At 38.0% G+C, this 25299-nt stretch overlaps 1 protein-coding gene across 2 annotated transcripts in view; it reads right to left on the bottom strand.

Annotated features, from left to right (window-relative positions):
• Nucleotides 1–24078, bottom strand: part of si:dkey-112m2.1 (transmembrane protein 132C) — a 357076-nt gene extending 332998 nt beyond the window's left edge. For both annotated transcript variants that reach the window (XM_057818295.1, XM_057818296.1), the window contains exons 1-2: nucleotides 23812–24078; nucleotides 23413–23647 (exon numbers count right to left, since the gene is read on the bottom strand). In XM_057818295.1, coding sequence (XP_057674278.1) covers nucleotides 23413–23458 — 46 coding nt within the window. In that variant the 5' untranslated portion in view covers nucleotides 23459–23647; nucleotides 23812–24078. The remainder of the gene's footprint in view (nucleotides 1–23412; nucleotides 23648–23811) is intronic.
• Nucleotides 24079–25299: the final 1221 nt, after the last annotated feature.

The raw sequence follows: 25299 nt of genomic DNA, 5'->3' as shown, positions 1-25299 counted from the left end.
GGATAGAGAAGTTGGCGGCACTGAACATCTGCAGCTGCCCGATGCTCACTCATCAAACGGAATTTCGTTGTCAGCTGTTGTCATCTTGTAAGAGCTGGTGTCAATGACAAATAAATCTCTGAATTTAAATCTGAAGTTTATAGACGAAAACATTGACAATTGTCGACTAAAACTAAACGAAATGTGTCTGAATTTTTTTTTTTTTTTTTTTTTTACTAAAACTAGACAAAGACAAACACATTTTGAAATGACTAAAATATGACTAAGACTAATAAGTATTTTCATCCAAAAGACCGAAGAATACATTGAAAATGGCTGCCGAAAACAACACTAGCATTTAGTTCCTGCTTTCTGCTTTTAACTGTCGAAACATAAGATCCTGCTGCTCTATTGGTCATAATCTTTCCCGTCAGGCTTTAGTAGCGCAATTTTGTTCTCCTATTGGCCTACTGATGATGACGTTTCAATTTGGGTGTCGTAGTATGATGACATGCACAGATGCGACGGTGTTATTGATATAGTGGGTCTCCTCGCCTTTTTGTCTCACAAAGAGTTTTTTTAAGCCCACACACGGTTCACTACATTAGAGCACAGGTCTCCTCGCATTTTTGTGTCACAAAGAGTGACAGTCACCATCGAACTCGTGAAAGAGGATATTGCCTCACTTATAAGGTGAGATATTTCTTTTTTCCTTTGCTTTATGTTACATTACGTAATTCAATAGAGGTATTAACGGTTAGGGTAGGTATATGAAATGAATCAAATGTGTTTGGCTGTTTTTTTTCTTCCGGTTTTACCCCGATTATAAAATTTAATGTGGAGCTTCACTAGTGCTTGGAACGGATTATGGCATTAACATGGAAAATACATCTCTACTTACGGAATTTTCAAGTTACGAGACTTCTTCCAGAACCATTTAATGTCATAAGTAGAGGCACCACTGTATTCAGTTGCAATTACAAACATGCACATAATGTACTATCCTTAGTCACATAATAATATACCTATACTTTCCCTGTATACAGTCTATCTGGCTTCAACTGAGACCACCCGCCCCCATCCGCTCGATGTGAAATTTTGCCTGGGGATATATTATAAGAAACAAATGTCACAAGCACTCTCCCTAAGTGAAAAAGTAAAACATGGGGAGAAAAACTGATTAAAATATCATAAATTGAGTGAGCTAAAGGAAAAGGTTGAAGGTAATGTGCAATATTGGATTTTTTATCCACGAGAAAAAAAAGAATACGTCTTGGCATTTTCCCAACATGGTCCTCAATTAATATGGCCATGTCCAAATTGTAGTTCAGCGTTTGTTAGGTCCCTCTGTTGCACTAATCAATATTTCTTTCAGTAATGCTTCACATGACTTCATGTAAAGACATTCAAGTTTACGATGGAAGAAAACAGATTATTTTACAAAGCATTTCTGCATTCACCTTTAATAACAATTTACTTTTTAATATTTTAATACTTGTATGTAATATTCTTTTTCAAAACTATTCTTAAGTTGTTATTCATCATTGCCCTAAAAACCATTCAAGTGAATTACCAGCAGTGTTGTTAATAACGGCGTTACAATATAACGGCGTTACTAACGGCGTTATTTTTTTCAGTAGTGGGTAATCTAATTAATTACTTTTCTCATCTTGGCAACGCCGTTACCGTTACTGAGGACGGAAAGGCATGCGTTACTATGCGTTACTATAGTGGTCGAAAAGTCTGAGGGAGACTGACTCACCGAGACGACAGAGCAGAGCAGGAGTGTGGAGGAGGCAAGAAAGTTGTGACGCCGAACAAACGCGATGCTAGGTAGCTCCAATAATACATGTTGTTGCCGATAGCCTTCAAACTACACCCGCATGTTATGGTAGATATGGTAGACATGGTAGATATGGTAGATATCACATGTACTGTATATAGATATAACTAGATGCAAAATGACAGACACTAAATGCGTTAGTAGACAGCCGCCATCTTGAAGCAGTAGACTTTTTAGGATGGCTCTGTTGTAGAGAACCTTCCTAGCAAACCTAAGTAACTTTTTATATAAAATACTTCTAAATCGGCAAAATATTGACTTGAATCTATCTTTAAATGATGAAACAATTTTAAAACTTTCATATGTCGAAAGTAGAGAGAAGGGAACTAATGCAATAATGGGAGCAATTCTAACAACTTTTAACAGTTGATTCAGGGTAAAGAGTAAATTAGGGTAAAGAATTGGGCTCGGGCCAATTGTACCGAAAACCTTCACAAAAAAATTCACATAGTGTGGCCAATGTTTTTTTTTTTTTTTTTTTTTTTAATTGAGGAAAAAAAAAAAGTAATTATCACCAATTACTTTGCCAAGTAACTAATTACTCTTACATTCAGGTAATTGAGTTACTAACGCAATTACTTTTTGGGAGAAGTAATTTGTAACTATAATTAATTACTTTTTTTCAGTAAGATTAACAACACTGATTACCAGAGATGTGTCTGTTAGCCGACTTTTACAAAGACCTAAATGTCTTCTTTTCCTTTATCATATGTACATAGAATAAGAAGTTAAAATTTCCATCATTAGACATTAATGCTGCACCCCCTCCACAAAGTTTTTTTAAAATCTCCAGTTAACTAAAATCTAGAGGTGTGCGAAATTTCCCATTCTTAGATTATTCACGATTCGGCCGTGGAAAATTCGAGAACGATTCACAAACATCCAAATTCCGATTATTGAAATATGTCAAGTAATACAGAAGTAAAACACACTCAGCGCGCCGCGCGGTCTTCGGGACACAATGAGGAACGGAGCGAGAGTAACTAAACATCATGCTTATCATTACCCGACCCCTCGGGTAATGCCAATGCTCAACTCACGGCTCTAGCTCAACTCATGCCGCGAGATAAAAAAAACAACAACATACCTGACTGCTGCTACAAAGTAGTCCACATAATGTTACAGAGATATCATATTTATATAGGACTAGATGCAATATAGACTCGCTAGATGCGGGCGTTAGTAAACGGCCGCCATCTTAAAGCAGTAGACTTCCCTGCAAGGCTGTTGTAGCAAACCTAATTAACTTTTTATCTAAAATACTCCTAAATCGGTAAAATATTGACTTGAATCTATCTTTAAAATAGTTTTAAAACTTTCACATGTCGAAAGTAGACAAAAGGGAAATTATGGAATAACGGGAGCAATTTTAACAACTTTAACGGTTGATTCACAACATTAAATTAATTGAATGTAGTTTAAAGCTGCTGATACAGAATGGGGATTTGAGTCTTGTTTTTAACTGTTAACTTGATACTGAAATAGTCATTTATAAGCCTTGTAACTAATGTACAAAACATTAAAAGCAGGTAAAAATGGGGGGGGGGGGGGTCATCAATAATCAAATCGTAGCTTCTGAATCGTAATCGAATCGTTAGGTGCCCAAAGATTCCCACCTCTACTAAAATCTATTTCCAATCCTACACAGTCTATAAATATTTAAACTATTGCACAGATAAAAAACATTTAAAAGAGTGGTGCAAATTATTGTCTCCGTATCCCTAATATACATTTACTTTTATAAGACTACCGTCTCTGCGTTAAAAGCCATCTGATATGACATATGACTCACTGTTGCAGTGTTTGCTTTTGCTTTTCCCTTGAGCCTGATATACAATACACTGCTGCACACAGGCCAAGCCAGCCTTCATCCATCAATGCATAGTACTGCGCTTGCACTAGAGTTTGAAAACTGCAAAAGAAAAGTTCTTTGGTTACCTTGCTGTGCTCACTGGGATTGTGATGACTGCATTCACTGATAAGTCATTAAATTGTGATATTTATTATGTTCCTTTCTGTACCGATGCTCATAGAGTGCAAGCTCAAGCACACCTTCTTCCCATGCTTGTATGGATTTTCTGTGGGTACTTTGGCATCTTTCCACGAATGGATGGTCAGGAGACTAACCCCGAATTCACACCGCCTGCAGTTGCAACACGGACGCGTGACGACTACGAAAACTCTCAGGTCAATTTCTACCAGTTGTGTTGTGCTACGAATGTCTGCGGCAATCAGAAAAAATCATGAGGGCTCTCACTAGAATGCACGAATTCAGGCGCAGTCACGCGGTGCTGTGTGAAACTTTCACATAATCATACTGGTGGTATGTATGTATTATGTACGTCCCATTGACACTTGAGAAACAACAATGGTTAATAAGTGTAACATTTGTTTTTTTGTTGTTGTTTTATCATAACAGGGGTGCTGTTACACATGTACTTCGTTACATTTACTAGTACTTGAGTAACTTTTTGACCCAAAATTTACTTCTAAGAATAGTTTTACGATGCCATACTTTTTACTTTTGCTTGAGTTAATTTTTGAAGAAAAAACACTACTATTACTCCGCTACTTTGGGCTACACAAGAGTCGTTACATTTTTCCTCTTTATTCTAAATATTAGAAGTTTTTTTTTGTTGTTGTTGTTGTTATTTTTTGCTGGCGATGCTATTGCCAAGAGTAGCGCTACTAATTTCACCAATGAGACGTCGCAACACTAATCACATGACTCCATTACACCAATCAGATGCAAGCTTTCCATTCTATGATCACACAAGCCTGTTCAATCCCGCGTCTTTGAAGCACAGCAACAAATGAAGTATTCGACATAGAGCGCTGCCCTCAACATGAATCGAAAGCGTGGATTTAAAACTCTCTCCCAGTTTTTATTTGGCACCGATTGGCCACAGAAAACCGGAGATATGATTCTTTTAATTTCATTATAGTAACTATGAAGGAACTATAGAATTCACTATTAAACCAGAGGAACCCACGGAATCTCAAAGAATGGATTCAGCACAAAATAGATGAGGCTTTGGGACTTTCTGTGCGTGAACTCCTGAAAGCGCCTATGTAAATAGCTGGAAGTGGAATGTTTTAATCAGAAATTTTGATTAGCTAATAGCTACAAAGTGCCAGTGCGGATCTACCTCACCATACGCCTTCAACAACAGTAGATATTCTTGACCTTTTGCGTGAAAACAAAATCATGGTATAAACCAAGAAATGCAAAGTACAGGACTAACGCCTAAAAAATTGTCTATGTATCTATTATTTGCTCATCATTATCTCAATCGAAAATCAGCAGCAGACAATAAGTAAAGGATCCACCTAAAAGATTGTATGTTTGTTCTTATCACTTTATGGATTGTTCGTGGACAAAATTCTAACCATCTGTGCATCCTGTGTTAACATGTGGTGTAGATTGATACGCCGGCCACTTGAGTGAACAAAATGAGGCGAAATTACAAATGATATTACCGTTGCCGAATGCAGAAGGGCTGACACGGATTTTGTTGTTACAAGAAAATACTACAAGGTATTTTTCATCTGGTTAGATTATAGTTATGGTATTACGATCTCATCACACATGTACATATAAACACAAATAGTATGTCGTTCTTTTTTATTGCAGATATTGATCGCAATAAAACTTTTGGACAACAGGATTCATTTCAAACGGTGTATGTGCAAAACAGGTCAATAAATCACAATTTACAAAATTATTAATAAAATATTAACAAAGGTGGAGCATAAATCAAGCCGTCCATCATCAAGGTAGAATGCACTAGTCTTGATATATCTCCATCAACAGAAGTACTGTTGTGAGGCACATCAAGTTGTCTTCCTTCGAGTTTTCCACGTGTCAACAAACGAACGAAAAAAGGTGTAACACTTGCATTTAGTGTAAAAAAGCTCATATATGACTTGTCGTAGATGTTTGTTTTCCATTTCTTTACCATTGAATAACTAGCAAAGCTAATGATGTCTCAGTTGTGACACGACACAGAATTGTAGTCAAAATGACCATAACTGTACCTGTTTTTGCTTTGTGGTGGCACTGCCTTGGTTCCACTTCTGCCTTCATGAACACAAAATAACCGTATTCATGTATAAGGACACATTTAACTTTGTTGCTGTGCAGGTAGGTACTGGATGCTTCGGTGCTTTTTAGGTTTCTGATACCGTTACTATCCACAATATTTTATTTGTGGTGACTCTTAGCCATTTCTTCGTGTTGTCCTCCCATTTCGTGATGATGGCAGATGGCTGCGGTATTTCCCAATTGTCTTTTTTGAGGGATTTTGATGAGTGATGCCACCAGCTCGATTGTATTTTGGTTAGAGAACGTGGAAAATGGAAGACGCGAGCAGAAATGTGAAAGTAAAGCAGAATTACCTCAGAAACATGTCTATAACCACTTTCATAATTGTTTGCCATAACGAATGACCAATTGTTGAGAATTAAGGCCAATTTATGCTTCCGCATCAGACCTGCACCGTTAAGGAAGACCCGATTTACGACCCAGCGCCGTAGCCTGACGTGTTCCTATTGATTTTTCAAACCCTAGCGTCACGTCAACGCATATGACGTGGCGGAAATGGACTGTTGTTTCCGGTTCAGCGCGAAATCACCGCCATTGTAAAACATTATTTTTCTACATGCAAAAATGGACCAAACCGACGGGAGTATCATCGAAGAGCAAATCTCATCAAGACATCATTAAGACTGCCAAATGGCAAGGTCAGCGATTGAATTTAAAAAAAAAAAAAAAAAATGGAAGGACCACCGAGACAAGTATGTGTGTGTTCAGAATCCAATGGCCACACGAAGCGATCGGCCAAAAACTGCAAGCTTTTTATCACTTTGTCGTATTTTTGGTTGGTGCAGTTCATCATTTATTGTGTACATATGTTTGCTGTGAGTCTGACTTATTTACGTGTCACACTTCAAGTACATGAAGAATCAAGCACAGGTTTGGTGTCAAAAGAGTTGTTTTGATGTTTAATTTTCAACAACAGACAATTCACACACGATACATCATCACTGATTGAGGATGCCTCGGTGCTTTTATCATAACGTTAACATCAAGGCTTCCAACGCAGTTTGGGAAGTTCCATAGACGCCAGAAATTTGCTATGGCTTCCCACTGGCTGGTTGTAGAACACCTCAAACAAATCGGGCTGGTGGGCTTTGTAGACCTCGAACAAAATGCTGGACGCAGTGCTCGACGCCAGTTTCAAGCTGGTCGCCACAGCTAGCTGGTTTTCACCCGAGGATAGAACTCTATGCGGCATCAAAAGTTGGTCAGACCGCCTTGAAACAGTCTTCTGCGCCGCCTGCGCCTCAACATTTGTATGATCAACATTTATTCAATGTTGATGAGCTGAAGATCCAGATTCAAGCAATCCATCATGCATTGTTTATTTTTTTCTCCGTTAAACTAGACAAGAAGAAGTCAACACGCATGCCCCAAAACCGTACAAACATAACGCAACACCCCTCTAGTGGCTTGGCAGTGAATTACAAAGCATCACGTCACCTGTTCGGAGAACCATCGAATGTCGAATGACGCCGTAGTCACTGCGCCGTCACCGCAGTAACTCAGGCTTTACTCTCATGGGGGTAGGATTATGGTTGTGAGGCCCCATTCAAACTTGGCTGCAATAACACTGCAAACTCTCCCTCTTTTAGCCAACAAGAGAGAAACTGAGGGGGGAAAAGGATTTTTTTTGCCACTTGCCGGAGCATAATCACAAAATATGCTTATACTTCAAGCTTTTAACTACAACAATAGCCAACTGCCTCCTTCAAGTTGAGAAGTTGTTCAAGTAATATCCCTCAAGACTTTAACCCCCAGAGTTTATATTTCACAGCTGTAATGTTGGCATAAGATCATCTGTTTTAAATCTTGAGCTTTCCACCTCTTTCGTCAGTCTCCCGCTGAGTTTACCCATGCGAAGCAGCCTAGGATGAGCATAATCCACAAAATCCACTCCAGCCCTTAGAAAAAAAAAAGTATGCTTAATAAGTCCAACTGAAAATCAAATAAATAAACATTGAATTTGGGAGGATTCAAAGCAAAGAAGGGCAGGGCAGTGAACTGAGAGTGTGAATCCAACCAAAGCACATTAACGAGAAACAAAGCTGAACAGACAAAATCCTTAATGTACGATGCAATAAAAGAAAGCACAGTGAGCTCCATTATGCAAGGCTGATTTGACTGGGGGCTCATTGGAACTGTGTTAATTGGGGCTCATTAAAGCCTTTTAATTCAAAAACGACCCATCAAACATAAATGGCCTCCTGTTATCATACCGAGAAGAAAACTAGTCAGGTGTTGGATGAACACTGTCTTGGTCATCCTTACCACAATTTTTTTTTTTTTTTGCCTCATCTAGTCTTTCTTAAATTGAGAATTTAGTGCTCATTGGACAAGACATTTATTTTCAACAATGAATTGAGAGCAATGGATATATATTTGATGAGGAACATTATAGATTTGCAGATATATTCATCTCGGCATTGTATTTTAGCAACACTGATTGTTTAGAAAACACCAAGAGACACGTCACTAAATCAAAGTCAAAGTAGTCCTTTTCTCATTCTCATTTGGAACAATGCCCTTTAAAACAAATTCAGTCAACAAGTAATTAAAACAATGCGGCATTCAGAAGAGAGAGTGAAACTCTTGACTATAGCTGTATTTCGACAGGTCCTTTTGCCCAAAGAAAAATACAGAGGCAAATCATGTCTCTATTAAAGTGATGAGTTAAGATTTTTGTCTATTCAATGACAAAATAAATGAAACAACCAGAGGACTCTGAGAACTACTTTTGTATCACTGAAAAATTTGTTTTTTTTAAAACATCCTTCAATTCCTGCCTTGCTGAAAAGTCATCTCTTGGCCATTCCCTCCCTTGAGACCTTATGTTCAACAAAGATGTGCCCAGCAACTGGAATTTCATACTCCTGTATATATGACACCTGACAGTATTGCAAGTCATTTGTATGGGAAGATTTCCAAATTCTCTGACGGCTTGTGTGACAGCATGCCTGAAAGTAACCTCTATCCAGTTTGCCTGTCAGTGTATACAACTCATGAGAAACAATTGGGCATATAGTTGCATGGTTACAACATTGTGATTATTTTGTCTCTCCCCCCCTACTATATGGACATGTGGATGAAATTGTTGCTACCCATTGTTAAGGAAAAGAAAAAAAACCTAACTCCAAGTGGTCACAGAAATAACAATAAACAAAACAAATACTGATTTACCGTATTTTTCGGACTAAGTCGCACTGGAGTATAAGTCGCATTTTGGGGGGAAATTTACTTGATAAAATCCAACACATAGAACAGATATGTCATCTCGAAAGGCAATTTAATATAAAAATACAATAGAGAACAACATGCTGAATAAGTGTACAGTATGATGTCATTGTTTGGTATGAACGAAATGCAAATATAGGCTACTGTCCTCACCAGGACGCTACGGCTCGGTCCTGGCTATACAGCAAGCTAAACTCCCAAATGACGATGCTGGACATCCGTATAATTTGCTGAATCAATTTCGACCTCGATACCAAACAGGTTCGCATCAACGTAAATAAATGATAATTAGGTGCTATTACAGCAATGACACAAACGGTTAGCATGCGTTCGCTAGCATTAGCACATCATTCAAACAACCACACAACTGGCTCTAAGTGTCCGATCGCGGGTGGAAAACACACAACAACAACAGAAAAGATGATACACACAGGCGTTGCCTCTGTTGAGATATTTTACAAGCATAAACAATGAAAGTAGGTTCGCAGCCGTGTTTCTCTCTCACTCACTCGCTCAGACGCTGCGTAGCTGTCCATCTTCTTGTGGCGTGTGGGCGCTCTTCTTCGCGTAAACAAGTGCAATTGCGCCCTCACTTGGGCGTGAAAGCGCCACAAACTAAAAGCATGCATTTCAATATAAAAAAAGTCAATAATACAATCGAACACACATTGCCAAAGGCAGAATGCGAACGTGGTCATAGCTATTAAGAGTTATTTAGATAACTATAGCATAAAGAACATGCTAACAAGTTTACCAAACCATCAGTGTCACTCCAAAACACCAAAATAAAACGCGAAATGATATCATAATGTGTTAATAATTTCACACATAAGTCGCTCCTGAGTATAAGTCGCACCCCCAGCCAAACTATGAAAAAAACTGACTTATAGTCCGAAAAATACGGTACATAGAATTATTGACAAAAATAAAAATGACCGTAACCTCAACATTTTGTTGCAAACCTGTCAAGATAATCACTACGATCAAATTATTTTTGTAACTTTTAATGACACTTCTATACTAATAAACAGTGTTGTTAGTAACGCGTTACTGTAATCTGATTACTTTCTTTCAGTAACGAGCAATCTAACGCATTCATTTTTCCAAGCCAGCACTCTGATTAGTTTCCTTGGTGCCTGTGCGTTACTATTTTATTGTTGCCTCATAATGTATGTAGAATGAAGAATATGGTTGTCATGTACGAAGAGCATTTGAATAGAAAATATTGCTCTTCAATTTGGGAGTGACATCACATCTCACGTTTTATCATCAGGAAAAAAAAAAAAAACGGGTCACATGTATTACCATGCTGTGTGAACGCCGTCTGCCACGGCGGTCAATAACATAGCCTGGCTACCTCGTCAGAATGCTAACAGTAAAAGGCAAGAGAGATACCACAAATGGCTGCATTTGCTCACTAGAAATACAGCCATCACTTCACATTTCTGTCCAGTAAAGATGACAAAAATATCTCCGTGTGTTGCAAACTTTCCGCTGGCTCAAAAAGACTGTCGACCGCTAAAAACCCGACATCCAATTCAAGGAACCACTTGGAATTACCTCACAACGCGAAAAAACTCGAAGCAAAGGCTACAGGTAAAGAGACAACCAGCACTTCTACAGTTTGTAACCAGTCTTTACATACATTTTATAATTTGTAGCCATAGGTGGAGTTTTACCTTTGTGGGAGCGGTGGCAAAACATGTTGATGACTCTGAAACAAAAGTCAAAAGTTTGGACACACCTCATCATTTTTGCGTTTTATATATTTTCACTACTATTTTAAATCCTCACTGAAGATATCAAAACTATGAATGAACATGTGGCAAAAAATAAAGTGAAATAACTGAAAACAGGTTTTATAGTCTACATTCCACCCTTAAAGTGTGTCCAAACATTTGGTCTATACTGTATAAATATACATCGCGACACTGTTCATGTTCAATCCTCGGTTCAAGCTAAATTGTTGGTAGCGTTTGAAAGCTTAGGTTTAAAAAAAAAAAAAAAAAAAAAAAAAAAAAATCTAAATATCCATCTTGCCTCCTCAGTTGTAGGTTTGGCAAGACAAAGGACCGTCTCTAAAATGCTAGTCACATGATCTGTTCGAAAAATGATTTTGACCCATTAACACTTTGTTGATTCTTGTTCATTCCATTCATTTTTGTTGTTTGTTTCATTGCTTTACAACTTTTATAGCTAGGTCTTTATTTTAAAGGGGAAGTTCAGAATGTTTGACATTAGGCTTAATCTTGGAGTTAGCGGGGGTTTAATTCGTCGTTGGAGTTGATTGCACAAATTCTCTGCAGTTTGTCAGTTATTTGTTAGTTTCAGGGTTCTGGGGTGGCTAAGCTAGCGCGAGTCAATGGTGGTTCAAATCAACTCCATCGACTAATTGAACCCCCGCTAACTCAAAGATTAAGCCTTATGTGAAAAATTCAATTACATGCGATGACATTTTTCTGTTGTCATTTTTATGTTGAGGCAGCAAAAGGAGAAAACGTTACTTTGACAAGTAATCAGTAAAGTAACTAGATTACTTTGAGGTGTAATCAGTTATCAGTAATTAAATGCGATGACATTTTTCTGTTGTCATTTTTATGTTGAGGCAGCAAAAGGAGAAAACGTTACTTTGACAAGTAATCAGTAAAGTAACTAGATTACTTTGAGGTGTAATCAGTTATCAGTAATTAAATTAGTTTTTTAAGTCATCTGTGACAAAACTGCTAATAAAGTTTACTCAACTCAGCTTTTAATTTCATTAACAGAGTTAAAGCGGATGTTCAGAATTTTTGACGATAGGCTTAATCTTAGAGTTAGTGGGGGTTTAATTAGTCTGTGGAGTTGATGTCAACAAATTCCGTGCAGTTTGATAGTTATTTATTAATTTCAGGGCTAAACTAGTGTGAGTCAATGGTCCTATCCTTGCATGCCAATAAATAAAATTAAAAAAAAAAAAAAAACATTAACAGCTCTAACATAGTCAAATAAATTCAAAATTCAGATCGTTGTTCAAAATAACCATGGGGCCCAAACAATGTCACACCAAACTGCCCTAATTTATTTATTTTTGCAGGACTATTTTTTTAGCCTCCCTTATTTGCCTTATTTTTTTAGTTACTTTTACTATAGAGTAATTCAGTTACTAACTCAGCTACTTTTTGGAAGAAGTAGTGAGTAATGTAACTAATTACTTTTTTAAAGTAACGTGCCCAACACTGTTCATTTTAAAACAATCTTTTAATAATGATTCACCCTCAAAACGTTTTCTCAGGAAAATCTACATGTTTATTCAAGTTGAGCACTTGTCTTATGGTCCGGCGGTGTGAATTTTTACATTGTAAAATGTGTAATTTACATTGCTTATAATGTCCATAAACTGAACAATCATAACTAAAATGTATATAGATTTCTAATTACACCTACTATAACCTCTAAAAATATATCAACGACAAGACTCTCTAAGCATTCACAATAAAAGAATGAATAAAAGGTGAAATGAACGTATGCCGCTGTGGCAGCCCTATACACCAGCGCTATATCCAGAACACACACTCGTACATTGCTTCCAGAAATTATGCACCAGCCCTGATATTTTCAGGGATTCATGTAAGAATGTGCACATTAATTTTGCTGATGATTGGGCCATTACTTTTCAACACTAGGCTGTGCTTTTTTTCTAAAACACCATCACCTAGATTGGTCTTCCAACCACATCTTTGGATGAAAAAGCTCTGATTATAGTTATGAGTCCGATATTTTGTATTCAGACTCTTCTGATGACAAATTAGAAGCTCAAGCCACCAGCATCAAAATGCAGGTCAAAACATTTACCTTATTTTTCTCTCGTATCGAGTGCAGTCTTCCCTTCTTTCACAGTTTTTTTTTTTCCCATGCTTTCTCGCACTTTATCATCAGCATTGCAGTCAGCTTGAGACTTTTAGATGTTTTTTTGCTCTGAACTCCAACCAAACACCTTTATCTTCAAAATTGGAATCATAAGAACGTGCGCTTTTAGTCACACCGGCAGTGAGTCACTAAGAGTCACCTAATAGGTCAAAAGTCACTGCACTTTCGGCAATTTATGCAAGCTGATGCATAGCTTTGATATGTTGCTACATCCAGTCCTAATAAATCTATTAGTCATGTTTACTTCAATGTTCCAAATTCCTTTGAAAAACACAGGACACTTGCAATAGTATTCAATAGTAGCAGAAGAAATGCTATGGTCATCCCTGAAACATCATCATCAGGCCGACGTATCAATAAAGCAGTCCTGGCTCCCAAATAATAAAATGGGTGTCCAGAATGAACTGAACACTCTCACAAACCTCACCTTAAATCCTTACTGGGTCTTTAGGTGGGTTGATTTTAGTGCTAACATATTTTTTACATACAGACCAATAACCTACATTAAGTACCAATGTTAAACCAAAAAACAAAGGGTCCCCTAAGGTGCGTATGACAGCAAAATGCATGTTTATTTTATATTTCACGCAGTTTTTTTATGCTCCTGAATGAAATGGGCCGCTTGGATGTGCGTGGAATTGATCGATTTATTGATTCAACTTTGTGAATACCCCGCAATGAAAATTAGTGACTTCCGGCTCCAGTTTCGGGTTAAGGAAGAATGCGAATGTGACGTCACCCGGGTCACCATCTCACAACACAGCCATTGATGTATAGCATGCAGATGGACTGCAGATTCAGACGATTTTTCGGATTGATTCTAGGGATGTCCCGATCCACGTTTTTGCACTTCCGATCCGATACCGATACCGACCTATCTGAGCATGTGTTAAAGTTTAAAGTTATTTAGCCTCCTTACTTAGTTGTCAGACTCATGTTGAAAAAGGTTTTAGTACTCTTGATAACAACTAGCCAGCTGAATTAGGTGAGTTTGAATAACACACAACAGTTGGTAACAAGAAACTGACCTGTTTATTCAGTGACAAACACAAAACATTATAAATAACAAACAAAAATGGCATAGTCAGTCAGTAAAACGTGCAATTAATATTGTAAACTGTCTTAAAAAGCAAAACACACCAACAACCTCAGTGGAAAATCCCACAAATCCCCCAAGCTATTAGATGTTTTTAATGTTTCGTGCATTAGTTACAAAAATTGTATACAAAGCCTCTCAGGTTTAAATAAACGACTATTTCAGTATCAAGTTAACATTTTAAAACGGTAAATAAAATACTCAGGTCCCCATTCTGTATCAGCAGCTTTAAACTACATTCAATTCCTTTTTTTAATTTTGCAAATCAACTGTTAAAGTTGTTAAAATTGCTCCCGTTATTCCATAATTTCCCTTCTGTCTACTTTCGACATGTGAAAGTTTTCAAACTGTTTTGAAGGCAAGGCAAGGCAAGGCAAGGCAAATTTATTTATATAGCACAATTCAACACAAGGCAATTCAAAGTGCTTTACATCACATGAAGATCATAAAAATCAAATTTAAATCAATACAACGTAAAAACCAAGACAATCCAAATCGGAAATGAAATTATACATAAAAATCGCATTTAATAAAAAATAGGATGTGCTTGCAATGTTGCTTTTACAATGCAGTGGCTCAGATGGTAAAGACATTTTAAAAACACAAATAAAATATACATGTTAAAATGGATACAAGAAAGATACTGATAAAAGCCAGTTTTAAATATAAAAGTTAAATATACTGTACATGTACTGCACATTTAAATTCAAGCCTAGCCAGGGCTTTGCTGTAGTAAGGTCCGTATGTGCGTATGTTGAGATGGAGGGGGGAAAAAATACTTTTTGCCTGCTTCATCTGATTATGACTGAGAGAATAGTTTGCTGCAATATAGAGAAGAACCCACCATTACATTACCTTCAATATCCTGGCAATTAAGGCAGTGGTATGAATATGCAGACCATGCCTTTGAACATCCTTTCCCTATCGAAGGACCTTTTCATCCACTAGTCATATTGTACAGAAGAAGAGTGCTTCTTTATCATTCACAAATGTTAACAATCTCGTGTGTCTTAGTAAAACGCATCATGTGGGGGCATAGAATGTACAGTTGTACAAATAGTCCAAATGGTTATGTTGTACCATGATGAAAGAAAAATATTCCGCCTTTAGCTCAGGAATTGCCTCTTCTAATATTGGAATTAAGTTGGCACTTTTTAAAGAACGTATTTTCTTTTCCAAATAGAAGTATACTTACAGTAAAACAAATGTCTGCTAAATAGTATTTCTGAATTTATTATTTGGACTATCTTGATAATATTGTGATCAATCTCATGGTAATAATTGTGATTAGAATTTTTTGTTGTTGCCCAGACCTACAAAATACTTTTCTGCTTGGCCATACTCAATAAATCTTAGCATTTCTAATAAAGTCATTGATTTTCTTTTTTTCAAATTCAACATTTATTGTGACCTCTCTCAAAGTGTGCTCCAGACATACAGTGCCTTGCAAAAGTATTCGGCCCCCTTGAACCTTGCAACCTTTCGCCACATTTCAGGCTTCAAACATAAAGATATAAAATTTTAATTTTTTGTCAAGAATCAACAACAAGTGGGACACAATCATGAAGTGGAACAAAATTCATTGGATAATTTAAACTTTTTTAACAAATAAAAAACTGAAAAGTGGAGCGTGCAATACTATTCGGCCCCCTTGTGTTAATACTTTGTAGCGCCACCTTTTGCTCCAATTACAGCTGCAAGTCGCTTGGGGTATGTTTCTATCAGTTCTACACATCGAGAGACTGACATTCTTGCCCATTCTTCCTTGCATAACAGCTCGAGCTCAGTGAGGTTGGATGGAGAGTGTTTGTGAACAGCAGTCTTCAGCTCTTTCCACAGATTCTCGATTGGATTCAGGTCTGGACTTTGACTTGGCCATTCTAACACCTCTACGTTTATTTTTTAACCATTCCATTGTAGATTTGGCTTTGTTTTGGATCATTGTCCTGTTGGAAGATAAATCTCCGTCCCAGTCTCAGGTCTTGTGCAGATACCAACAGGTTTTCTTCCAGAATGTTCCTGTATTTGGCTGCATCCATCTTCCCGTCAATTTTAACCATCTTCCCTGTCCCTGCTGAAGAAAAGCAGGCCCAAACCATGATGCTGCCACCACCATGTTTGACAGTGGGGATGGTGTGTTCAGGGTGATGAGCTGTGTTGCTTTTACGCCAAACATATCGTTTTGCATTGTGGCCAAAAAGTTCAATTTTGGTTTCATCTGACCAGAGCACCTTCTTCCACATGTTTGGTGTGTCTCCCAGGTGGCTTATGGCAAACTTTAAACGAGACTTTTTATGGATATCTTTGAGAAATGGCTTTCTTCTTGCCAGTCTTCCATAAAGGCCAGATTTGTGCAGTGTACGACTGATTGTTGTCCTATGGACAGACTCTCCCACCTCAGCTGTAGATCTCTGCAGTTCATCCAGAGTGATCATGGGCCTCTTGGCTGTATCTCTGATCAGTTTTTTCCTTGTTTGAGAAGAAAGTCTGGAAGGACGGCCGGGTCTTGGTAGATTTGCAGTGGTCTGATGCTCCTTCCATTTCAGTATGATGGCTTGCACAGTGCTCCTTGAGATGTTTAAAGCTTGGGAAATCTTTTTGTATCCAAATCCGGCTTTAAACTTCTCCACAACAGTATCTCGGACCTGCCTGGTGAGTTCCTTGGTTTTCATAATGCTCACTGCACTTTAAACAGAACCCTGAGACTATCACAGAGCAGGTGCATTTATACGGAGACTTGATTACACACAGGTGGATTCTATTTATCATCATCGGTCATTTAGGACAACATTGGATCATTCAGAGATCCTCACTGAACTTCTGGAGTGAGTTTGCTGCACTGAAAGTAAAGGGGCCGAATAATATTGCACACCCCACTTTTCAGTTTTTTATTTGTTAAAAAAAAGTTTAAATTATCCAATAAATGTTGTTCCACTTCACGATTGTGTCCCACTTGTTGATTCTTGACAAAAAAATAAATAAATTTCATATCTTTATGTTTGAAGCCTGAAATGTGGCGAAAGGTTGCAAGATTCAAGGGGGCCGAATACTTTTGCAAGGCACTGTATTTAAATAGGAATGTTGCGTTGAGCACAATGTCAGGTTGTCATTCTTTTCACAGCCTATAACAAATTGTGCCCACATTGCTAGCCATCAATTAATTGATTGTGTTGTCATTATAAAAGAGCAATACAGTATTTGCCACTCCTTTAATCACTTTGCTAGGTATAATTAGCAATTCACTTTTGGTGTAACCGCAGAAAAGAAGTGTTGGCTTTTTGAATCTCCACCAAGTGCAATAATGTCACAATGAAATTTAAAAAATATATACTGTATATTGGCTGTTGGAGGCTTTTGAAAAAACCAAACCACAATTATACAAAATACATTGAATGAACATGCTCACGAAGCAAGAGTGTACAGTACCCCTACAGTACAAATAGTTTGTCATTCTGATTCATTTTCCTGGAAACTAGTGAAAATATTGGGGAAATGCCCTTTTGCTCAAACTTGGAAAAGAAAAATGCTCGATCCACTCTAGACTTCAATGAAAAAAAGAACAGCGCTGACAAGAGTGTAACTTATTGTTGACTTCACTGAATCAATATCAGTATAAGGTGCTGCCAAGACTTCCCCGTTTTACCATAAAGCATTTTAACCCCTTCAGACCTGACCATGCTGCTGAAGGACATGACGCGTTTGTGTCTCTTAATTAATAAATACACCGAATTTAGTTGCTATTGCCACTTCTGGGAGATGATTGGACGAAACTTTACCCATCAAAATCAAATCATGAGGTTTAGCATGCCCTCTTTGTTATTTTTGAGTCTTTGAAAATGGCTGAGGCAAAACGCAACTTCAAAAAAAGTCAAACGCAAGTGCTCATTTCTCATTAAAAAACATGGTAACATCAACATTAAAAATAACAAGTATGAAATATCCCCGACCAAAAAATCGTACTTTGTTCTGATATTTGAGTAGAATAAAAATCAGCAAAGATTTTTTATTTTGCCCAGCAGAAAAAAATGCATGTCTGAAGGGGTTAAATGAGAGTTCATATGCATTAAAATAAGTAGAATTTTTAGTTGTTTGAAATGTAAAACATATACTAGTAGGTCAAGTTATCTTTTTTCAAATTGGTATAAACTGAACAGCCATTTGAGAAATTGTGTGAAAAATCCAATTTGATCATGAAAATAACAAATGATCTAAATGACTCACTTAGGTATTTTGAGCAATAAATACACTGTGGTAAACAGCAGTGTGCGAGACCCATCAAGATCATAATCGTCCAATGGGTTTATGTTTATTTTTGCAACATTATGTTCAAGTATTTCTGATATTGTCAAAAAGGCACTTAATCAATACATCCCAGCTATACATAAAACAGCAAGTGTTTTTATAAGGGCTTATGAGGCTGACGTGTATGTGTGTGGGTGAGGGAGAGGTGGTTCCTCAGTGGCACTATCACTTTCTAGTGGCCTGGCAAGACGTATACATTTTTTACAGGTCTCAATAGAGACAAACACTATAGCCAGCATGGTATGAACTCAGTATGTTCCCTTTTCCTTTTCCTTATCCAGTTGTCATCATAATGTACCATATTTTGGCACTATAAGGCACACCTAAATGCCTTAAAGTTTCTCAAAAGTAGACAGTGCGCCTTACATATGGATCAATATTTGTTAATTATGGCATGACTTAAGTGCACCACCATCTAGTGGATGTATATAACAAACCCCAACCACTTCTACTACTACCACTACTGCACCTTATAATGCGGTGCAGCCTATATATGCAAACAGTTTTATAAGGAACACTAAATATTGCCATTGATTTAAAAATGTATGACAACTGGCATGATTGTGTCACCTTCTGCTGCTGGTGAGATTGTATTGTTACAGAGCTGTGGGATGAGTTCCCGACGTCGTACCTGACTCTAATTTCAGCTCATCAGCAGTGTCTTTAAACCGATCCTAGGCAGGTTGCCGAGATATTGACTTGCTGCCATTTGACAGTTTGAATATCCCTTCACTGACATTTGCATCTCTGCCTTGTTTTTGTTCCGTTCGTCTGCCTCTCACCGCGGTTTTCCCTTGTATTTTTATTTTTTTTTCATTGATCCTTAACAACTGTCACGGACCCTTTTTTTGTCTCCCTTTTCACGATCGCATGTTTTTTTTTTGTGTGTTGAATAAACCCTTGTACGCAATCCCTCTGTTATTGTTGTCTGCTATTTGCTTCGGCATCCGCGGGCTGTAACAGATTTGTTGTTTTTTTTTTTATCTGAGAACTTGAGCAACTGATTGCAGTTAATAGATCGATAAACAAATAACATGGTCCTTGTGGTGCTACTTAATGTTACAAACATTGTGCTTGAAGGCTTCCTTCCTCTTTTTTTTTTCCCTGCATCTAACGACAGGGCGAAGTCAGGAGCTGTCACTGTCACTAGACCAGCGGTTCTTAAGCTTGCTAAAGGTGCCACACCCCATGAGTTTCACATGTGCATTCACCAAACCCTTCGGAATTTAATAATGTTCTTCTTCAAATTCAAAACCGATATAGTTAAGCTAGCAAGCAAATTCCTGTTGAAATTTAATCAAATTTCAAATTTACTACAAATAAATTTGTTTTGCAGTTAATTTCCACATTGGAAAATTAAATTTCATGTCTAGATTCTTTATTTTTACTTTTAACCTGTTTTGTTCAGCTGCTTAGACACGAAGATTAAGGAATCGGAGTGTCCTCATGGTCTGAACAGCTTTAATGTATCACATTGGAGGTTGACATACTCCCACTGTGGTTGTTAATCATGCCTACATTCTCAATATATGGTCGCATCTTTGCATCACATCACTATTTTCATGGCGTAAAATGTGTGACGCAGTTTTTAAAAAAAATTTTTCTATGATTATTATCCGCGCAGTGCACGCTGCTTGTAGGTTTATTACTTACTCATGCCAAGTGTGAGTCAACCTTCCACTGAGCAAACCACTTTCTCCTCCCTTTAGAGAGAGGGTTAGGAGTTGAAAGAAATGGAATAAAGCCTGTAAATTGGAGGCAACCCAGCCCAAAACCTAGTCTAAAACGACATTTGGCCTTTAGTCAGAGCATGAAAATAGGGCCCGGTGTGTCTTAAACTTCACCGAACACCTTCGACTTCCTCATCTAACCCCTCGGGTTCAAGCGAACCCAGGTTAAGAACCACTGCACTAGACGAACGCTACTGGTGTTCTGCAATTCCTGATTACGCGCTGAGACGTCCAACATGTGCACATCGGTTAAAAGCGGTGGGTACTTACTGTTTGTGTTTTTATTTATAGTCTTTTATTACCTTTTCATTGCCTATTTTTGCATGCATTTCACTCTCATACTTTTAAGCATTGTGTTTTCTTGTGGTAGCTTTAAAGCACATTTTGGCAGAACACCCGTTTTGCCCTACTCTCATCTCGTCTCTCCTGTTCATTTTGCTTCTCGGTTTGTGAAATATCGACAGTGCTGTCATACTCATTAATGTTCCTCCCGGGTTCAAATTGAAAGGGCTGAACAGATAACATATTTATGTCGCTCGAGTCATACTCTGGAAGCCCGCCATCGTAACCCTGACTAGTTAAACAAATTTTACAAATTGTATGAAAACGAAATCATCAAGAGGTGTCTTAATATCAAATCTTTTTAGCTAAAACTAACATTATCTTTTAAGTCATTCACTCCCAGCCATTTTCACCGGAGCAAACCCCTTTGCTCCCAGCCGTTTTAATGGATTTTGACTGATTTTGCAAGGCCCACAGAAGATTCTGTTCTATTGCTATATAAACATGGAACCCACCAAAAGAGATTACACTCTATTCTTTTAGCAGGAAAAAAAAAGTTAGTTCATATCTTTTTCCATTCTTTAGAAAGCAGTGTTAGAAAATACCTGTTTGAGCAATTTTCCAATTTCTGATGAAAAACAGAGAAATTGAGCTTTTTGTAAAAGCACTCATTTCAAAAATAACTTTGACTTTAACACAGCTATTTTTTGCTTTTGTGACGTCCCAAACATCTGAATAATGTTTTCCTTCTACAAAATAACTAACAACAAGACAAATAGAGCTTTTGATGGCAAAGTAACAATTTATTTACACATAACTAAACTATTGAAATGAGAAATGACGCTGTTGTGGCCGCGGCTGTATCGGCAGACGGGGTAAATATTTCCCTCATCGCCGCCTGATAGATTATCAAGATAGATTTTTAAAAATCTTTCTTTTGTAGTGACCACTACTTCATAACAGAATTCACCGAGGGAACTTGTGTGGGGCATGTGACTTGTGTTTTACATCGTTCTCCACATTTTTCTCACGCTTCTTACTTCTTCCAACTTCCGTTTCCTGACTATTTCTCTTCATTCATTTCCTTTCATGGTTCGATATGAGTTCTTACCAAATGCGCTACTGCCTCCAGTGGCCACTTTTATTGCTTTGAAATGGATTTTGAGCGTTGTGCCTTGGAGCAAAGTTGCATCAGAACCTAGAGATGTCTCTTGTGAAAAAAAGCGTAAAAGACGTATAAATACCTTTTTGGGACACTGAAACAGTTAAATATAGAACATATTAACACGTTTTTGGGAGCAAATGATTTAAGAACAACATGTCTTTCTATCCGTGGATCCCTTCAAAATAGGCTGTTCATGGAATGTGCGCCTTATACTCTAATGCGCTTTATAGTGCGGAAAATATGGTATTTTAAATTAGCTTTAATACAGGTAAATCCTTTCAGTGTCAGAGATTGAGCTGATTTACAGCCAAGATTGTTCTCCCTGAGTCTGCATCTATTGCACGTTGAGCCATCAACAACTGTCCATTCCTCACATTGGAGACAGTTGTGAGGATCAGGCGGAGGAGTTTTGTTCAGGCACGAAATAACTGTGCTGCAAAAGGATGCTGGATTGTTTTTTGGCAAGGGCTATAGGCTTCTGGGAATTGTGTAATAAGGCTATCAGACTAAAAGCAGACAATTGTGAAGTCTGTAAATGTCTTTTAGTGGCCAATAAACTTGTATTCACTTCATGATCATGGGTCTGCACAAGACAAGATTACAAATGTAAACAATTCCACTTGGTTGCAGTCCACTAGAGCAAGAAAATACCCAACCATTTTCTATATATTATTTGTCCTTACATATCCCTGACTTTGGCATGGTGAACCCTCGACTTGTTGTAATCAGATTACAGGTCACGGAAAGAAAACATTTATACTCATATTCACAGTTTAAGGACACCTTGGAGTCATCAATGAACCGAACATGCATGTGTTTTTAGGTTGGGAACCCGAGGCGTATCCGCAAAAAACACAAAAGCACATAAGCAGAGCATGGAAACTTAGCACAGTTAGAAAGGCAGAAATTCAAAGCTAAACCAAAAACCACGGGCAGACATCCCAGGCTCTAGTCCACCGTGCTGCCCACAAACCAAGATTTTCAATGCAATTAGATGTCAAACAAATTGTGACTGTGATTGAAACTGGACCATTTGATACACCCACTTGTTTTTTTTTCCCTGTGTCTGTGCGTTCTCTTTGAATATGCTTAACATCTTGTGTCCTGTGATTGACTAGCAACTATTCCACCCGGCCGCACATCCTTGACCTGAACATAATAAATGACATGGAAGATGGATGGATTTCTTCATCATCTTGCACTGGAAAAAAACTGCAAGTTTGATTTCTACCTTTCCCACAAAAGACTTGAAATGAACTTGCCGTTGCACATGCACTTAACAAAAAGGTTTTTTTCCCCTGTCACACAAATGTTCAAATGTCTTAATACTGATGTATATTGCCTACCCCAAAAAACACTTAACAGGTGTACCTATCCTCAAATATATATCCTGTATTTTATTCCTTGGCATGACTTATATTGCAGTCAGTTGAACTGCAGCACCCCGCATCACATTTTTCACACACACATACACACACACCCAAGGCAACTGTCACAGCGCATTCATGTTAATATTACAAGTCATTTTGTATTCTGCCACAACAGCTTACAGCTAATTACGAGCCTCATAAATTATCTATGTCCGCATGGCTCAAAGGGAATCATTAGCATTTCATGATTGTTCCTTACCAACTAAAATGACTCTTTAAAAGTTAAATCACATGAACTATTCCTTATCATGTGGCCCCATCTTTTGCGATTCATTTTTCCATATTGCTTGTAAATATAAAGTGAGTGATGAGCACAAAAGTGAAGCATTTCTCTGAGCATTCTTACCTGTGCACAAAAGTGCTATGAGTCCCACGCACTGAAGCGGTTCCATCTCTCTCGGCTTGTTCTCGTCTTTCAGTCGGGAAGAGCCGCAGGATCGCTCCCAAAAGCAGCAGAGCTTCACTACTTGGCACGCAATTTATCCTCTCCCGGAGCTGGTCTCCATTTAAAAGTAAGCAGCTCTACTCGCTGTGCCATGTCACACAACAGGATGCAAGTGACATTCAACGTCCCACACCACCTGAAGTCGAAATAAAAACCCACTTGCACTGAATGAGCCGTTTCATTTCATGCATTTTGCGTAAATCTGAGTTATATCTAAAGATAAGCAAGTACGAATGATAAAACACGTGTTGGATGCGTTGGTCTGTGCGTAAAAACGCACTGTGTTGTCGAGATATTTACCTTATTCTGCAGATTGTGTACGACGACTGTCTCCTGTAATTTGCGAGGGAATTAAGCCTCGTCCACAAAGTTTTCACTTAAAAAGTCTTCAACCTTTTCCAAAAATAGGTCATCCCAACTCGCTCCGAGGCACAAAGTGTATGACAAAACAATGCAGGATACGTGGGGGGAAACAGTCCGTCAACTTTCCACGCGCGCAACAAACAATTCGTGCACAGATCTGTGGGTTTGGATCCTCCCTACACCCTGTGGCGCTGGATTCGGGAGTGCGGGTGCTCAAATTGAGGACTTGAATGCATTCCAGCCTCGGATTGGCAAATTGGAGCGTCACGTCATTGGGACATTTGTTTCGTCGCTAGTAATATGAAAACGATAGGGGGAAAAAGTATTATGAAAAACGGAACATTTTCCTTTATATAATATAATATAATATAATATAATATAATATAATATAATATAATATAATATAATATAATATAATATAATATAATATAATATAATATAATTTGAAAATTCAAACCTATACAACAAATATTGTTTGCTGAATTTCTTACTGAAAAAAACTCAGTTATCAGTCATATTATATAATAAATAAACTCTAAACTGCCATTTACAGTAATATTTTTTTTAACTGACCTCACTTTGTCTTAAATCATAACAATGACTCAAAAAAATTACATAAACATTCTAATAACTAGCTGAATGAATCATTAGTATCATAGAGTGGTGCTACTGGTTGAGCAAATAATGGTGTGATAAGAAGCAACAGTGCCCCCTAGAGGGGGAGCTTTGACCGTAAGCAGCTGTCCTCTGCTTGCTCCAGTGACTCATGATGGAGACAGCGCTGTAACTCTCTATGAGTTTGCTTTTGAACAGAGAGAGGTTGGGAGAGAGAGACCGAGAGAGAGAACATATTTTGGTGGTAATGATTCTTTTCTGACGCGGTGCAAAGATGACTATAGTTGTGCATGTGATATTGTCAGTATTATCAGAGGGTGACTCACAGAAGATCTTCATAAGAGTATGACGAATGTGTCTTGGAGCATAGCGCACATAATCACTACTTATATAGTATTTTCATTTGCAGCTTTGAAATAGTTGTGCCCTCAGTGATATTTCTTTAAGAGGTCTTAAATATCCCAATGTCTCTACTAACAGAAATGGAAGACATACACACATGTCAGCATCATAACTCCAGTGCTGTTTGCTACTGCCTCGGGACAACAGGGCCTTAGTAACTCATTTTCACTCTCTTCCACCAGTCTATAGCAGGGGTGCTCGAGTCCAGTCCTCGAGAGCCCCTATCCAGCTTGTTTTCCATTTCTCCCTCCTCCAACACACCTGACTCAAATCATCAGGATCATTATCAGGCTCATGCAGAGCTTGCTGATGAGCTGATCATTTGATTCAGGTGTGTTCAAGGAGGAAGACGTGGAAAACAAGCTGGATAGGGGCTCTCGGGGACCGGACTTGGGCACCCTTGGTCTA

The sequence above is a fragment of the Corythoichthys intestinalis genome, chromosome 17 (genome assembly GCF_030265065.1).
Source record: "Corythoichthys intestinalis isolate RoL2023-P3 chromosome 17, ASM3026506v1, whole genome shotgun sequence".
NCBI classification, from domain to species: Eukaryota; Metazoa; Chordata; class Actinopteri; order Syngnathiformes; family Syngnathidae; genus Corythoichthys; species Corythoichthys intestinalis.
The sequence above is the reverse complement of the archived record's forward strand: the minus strand, read 5'-3'. Positions and strand labels throughout refer to the sequence as shown.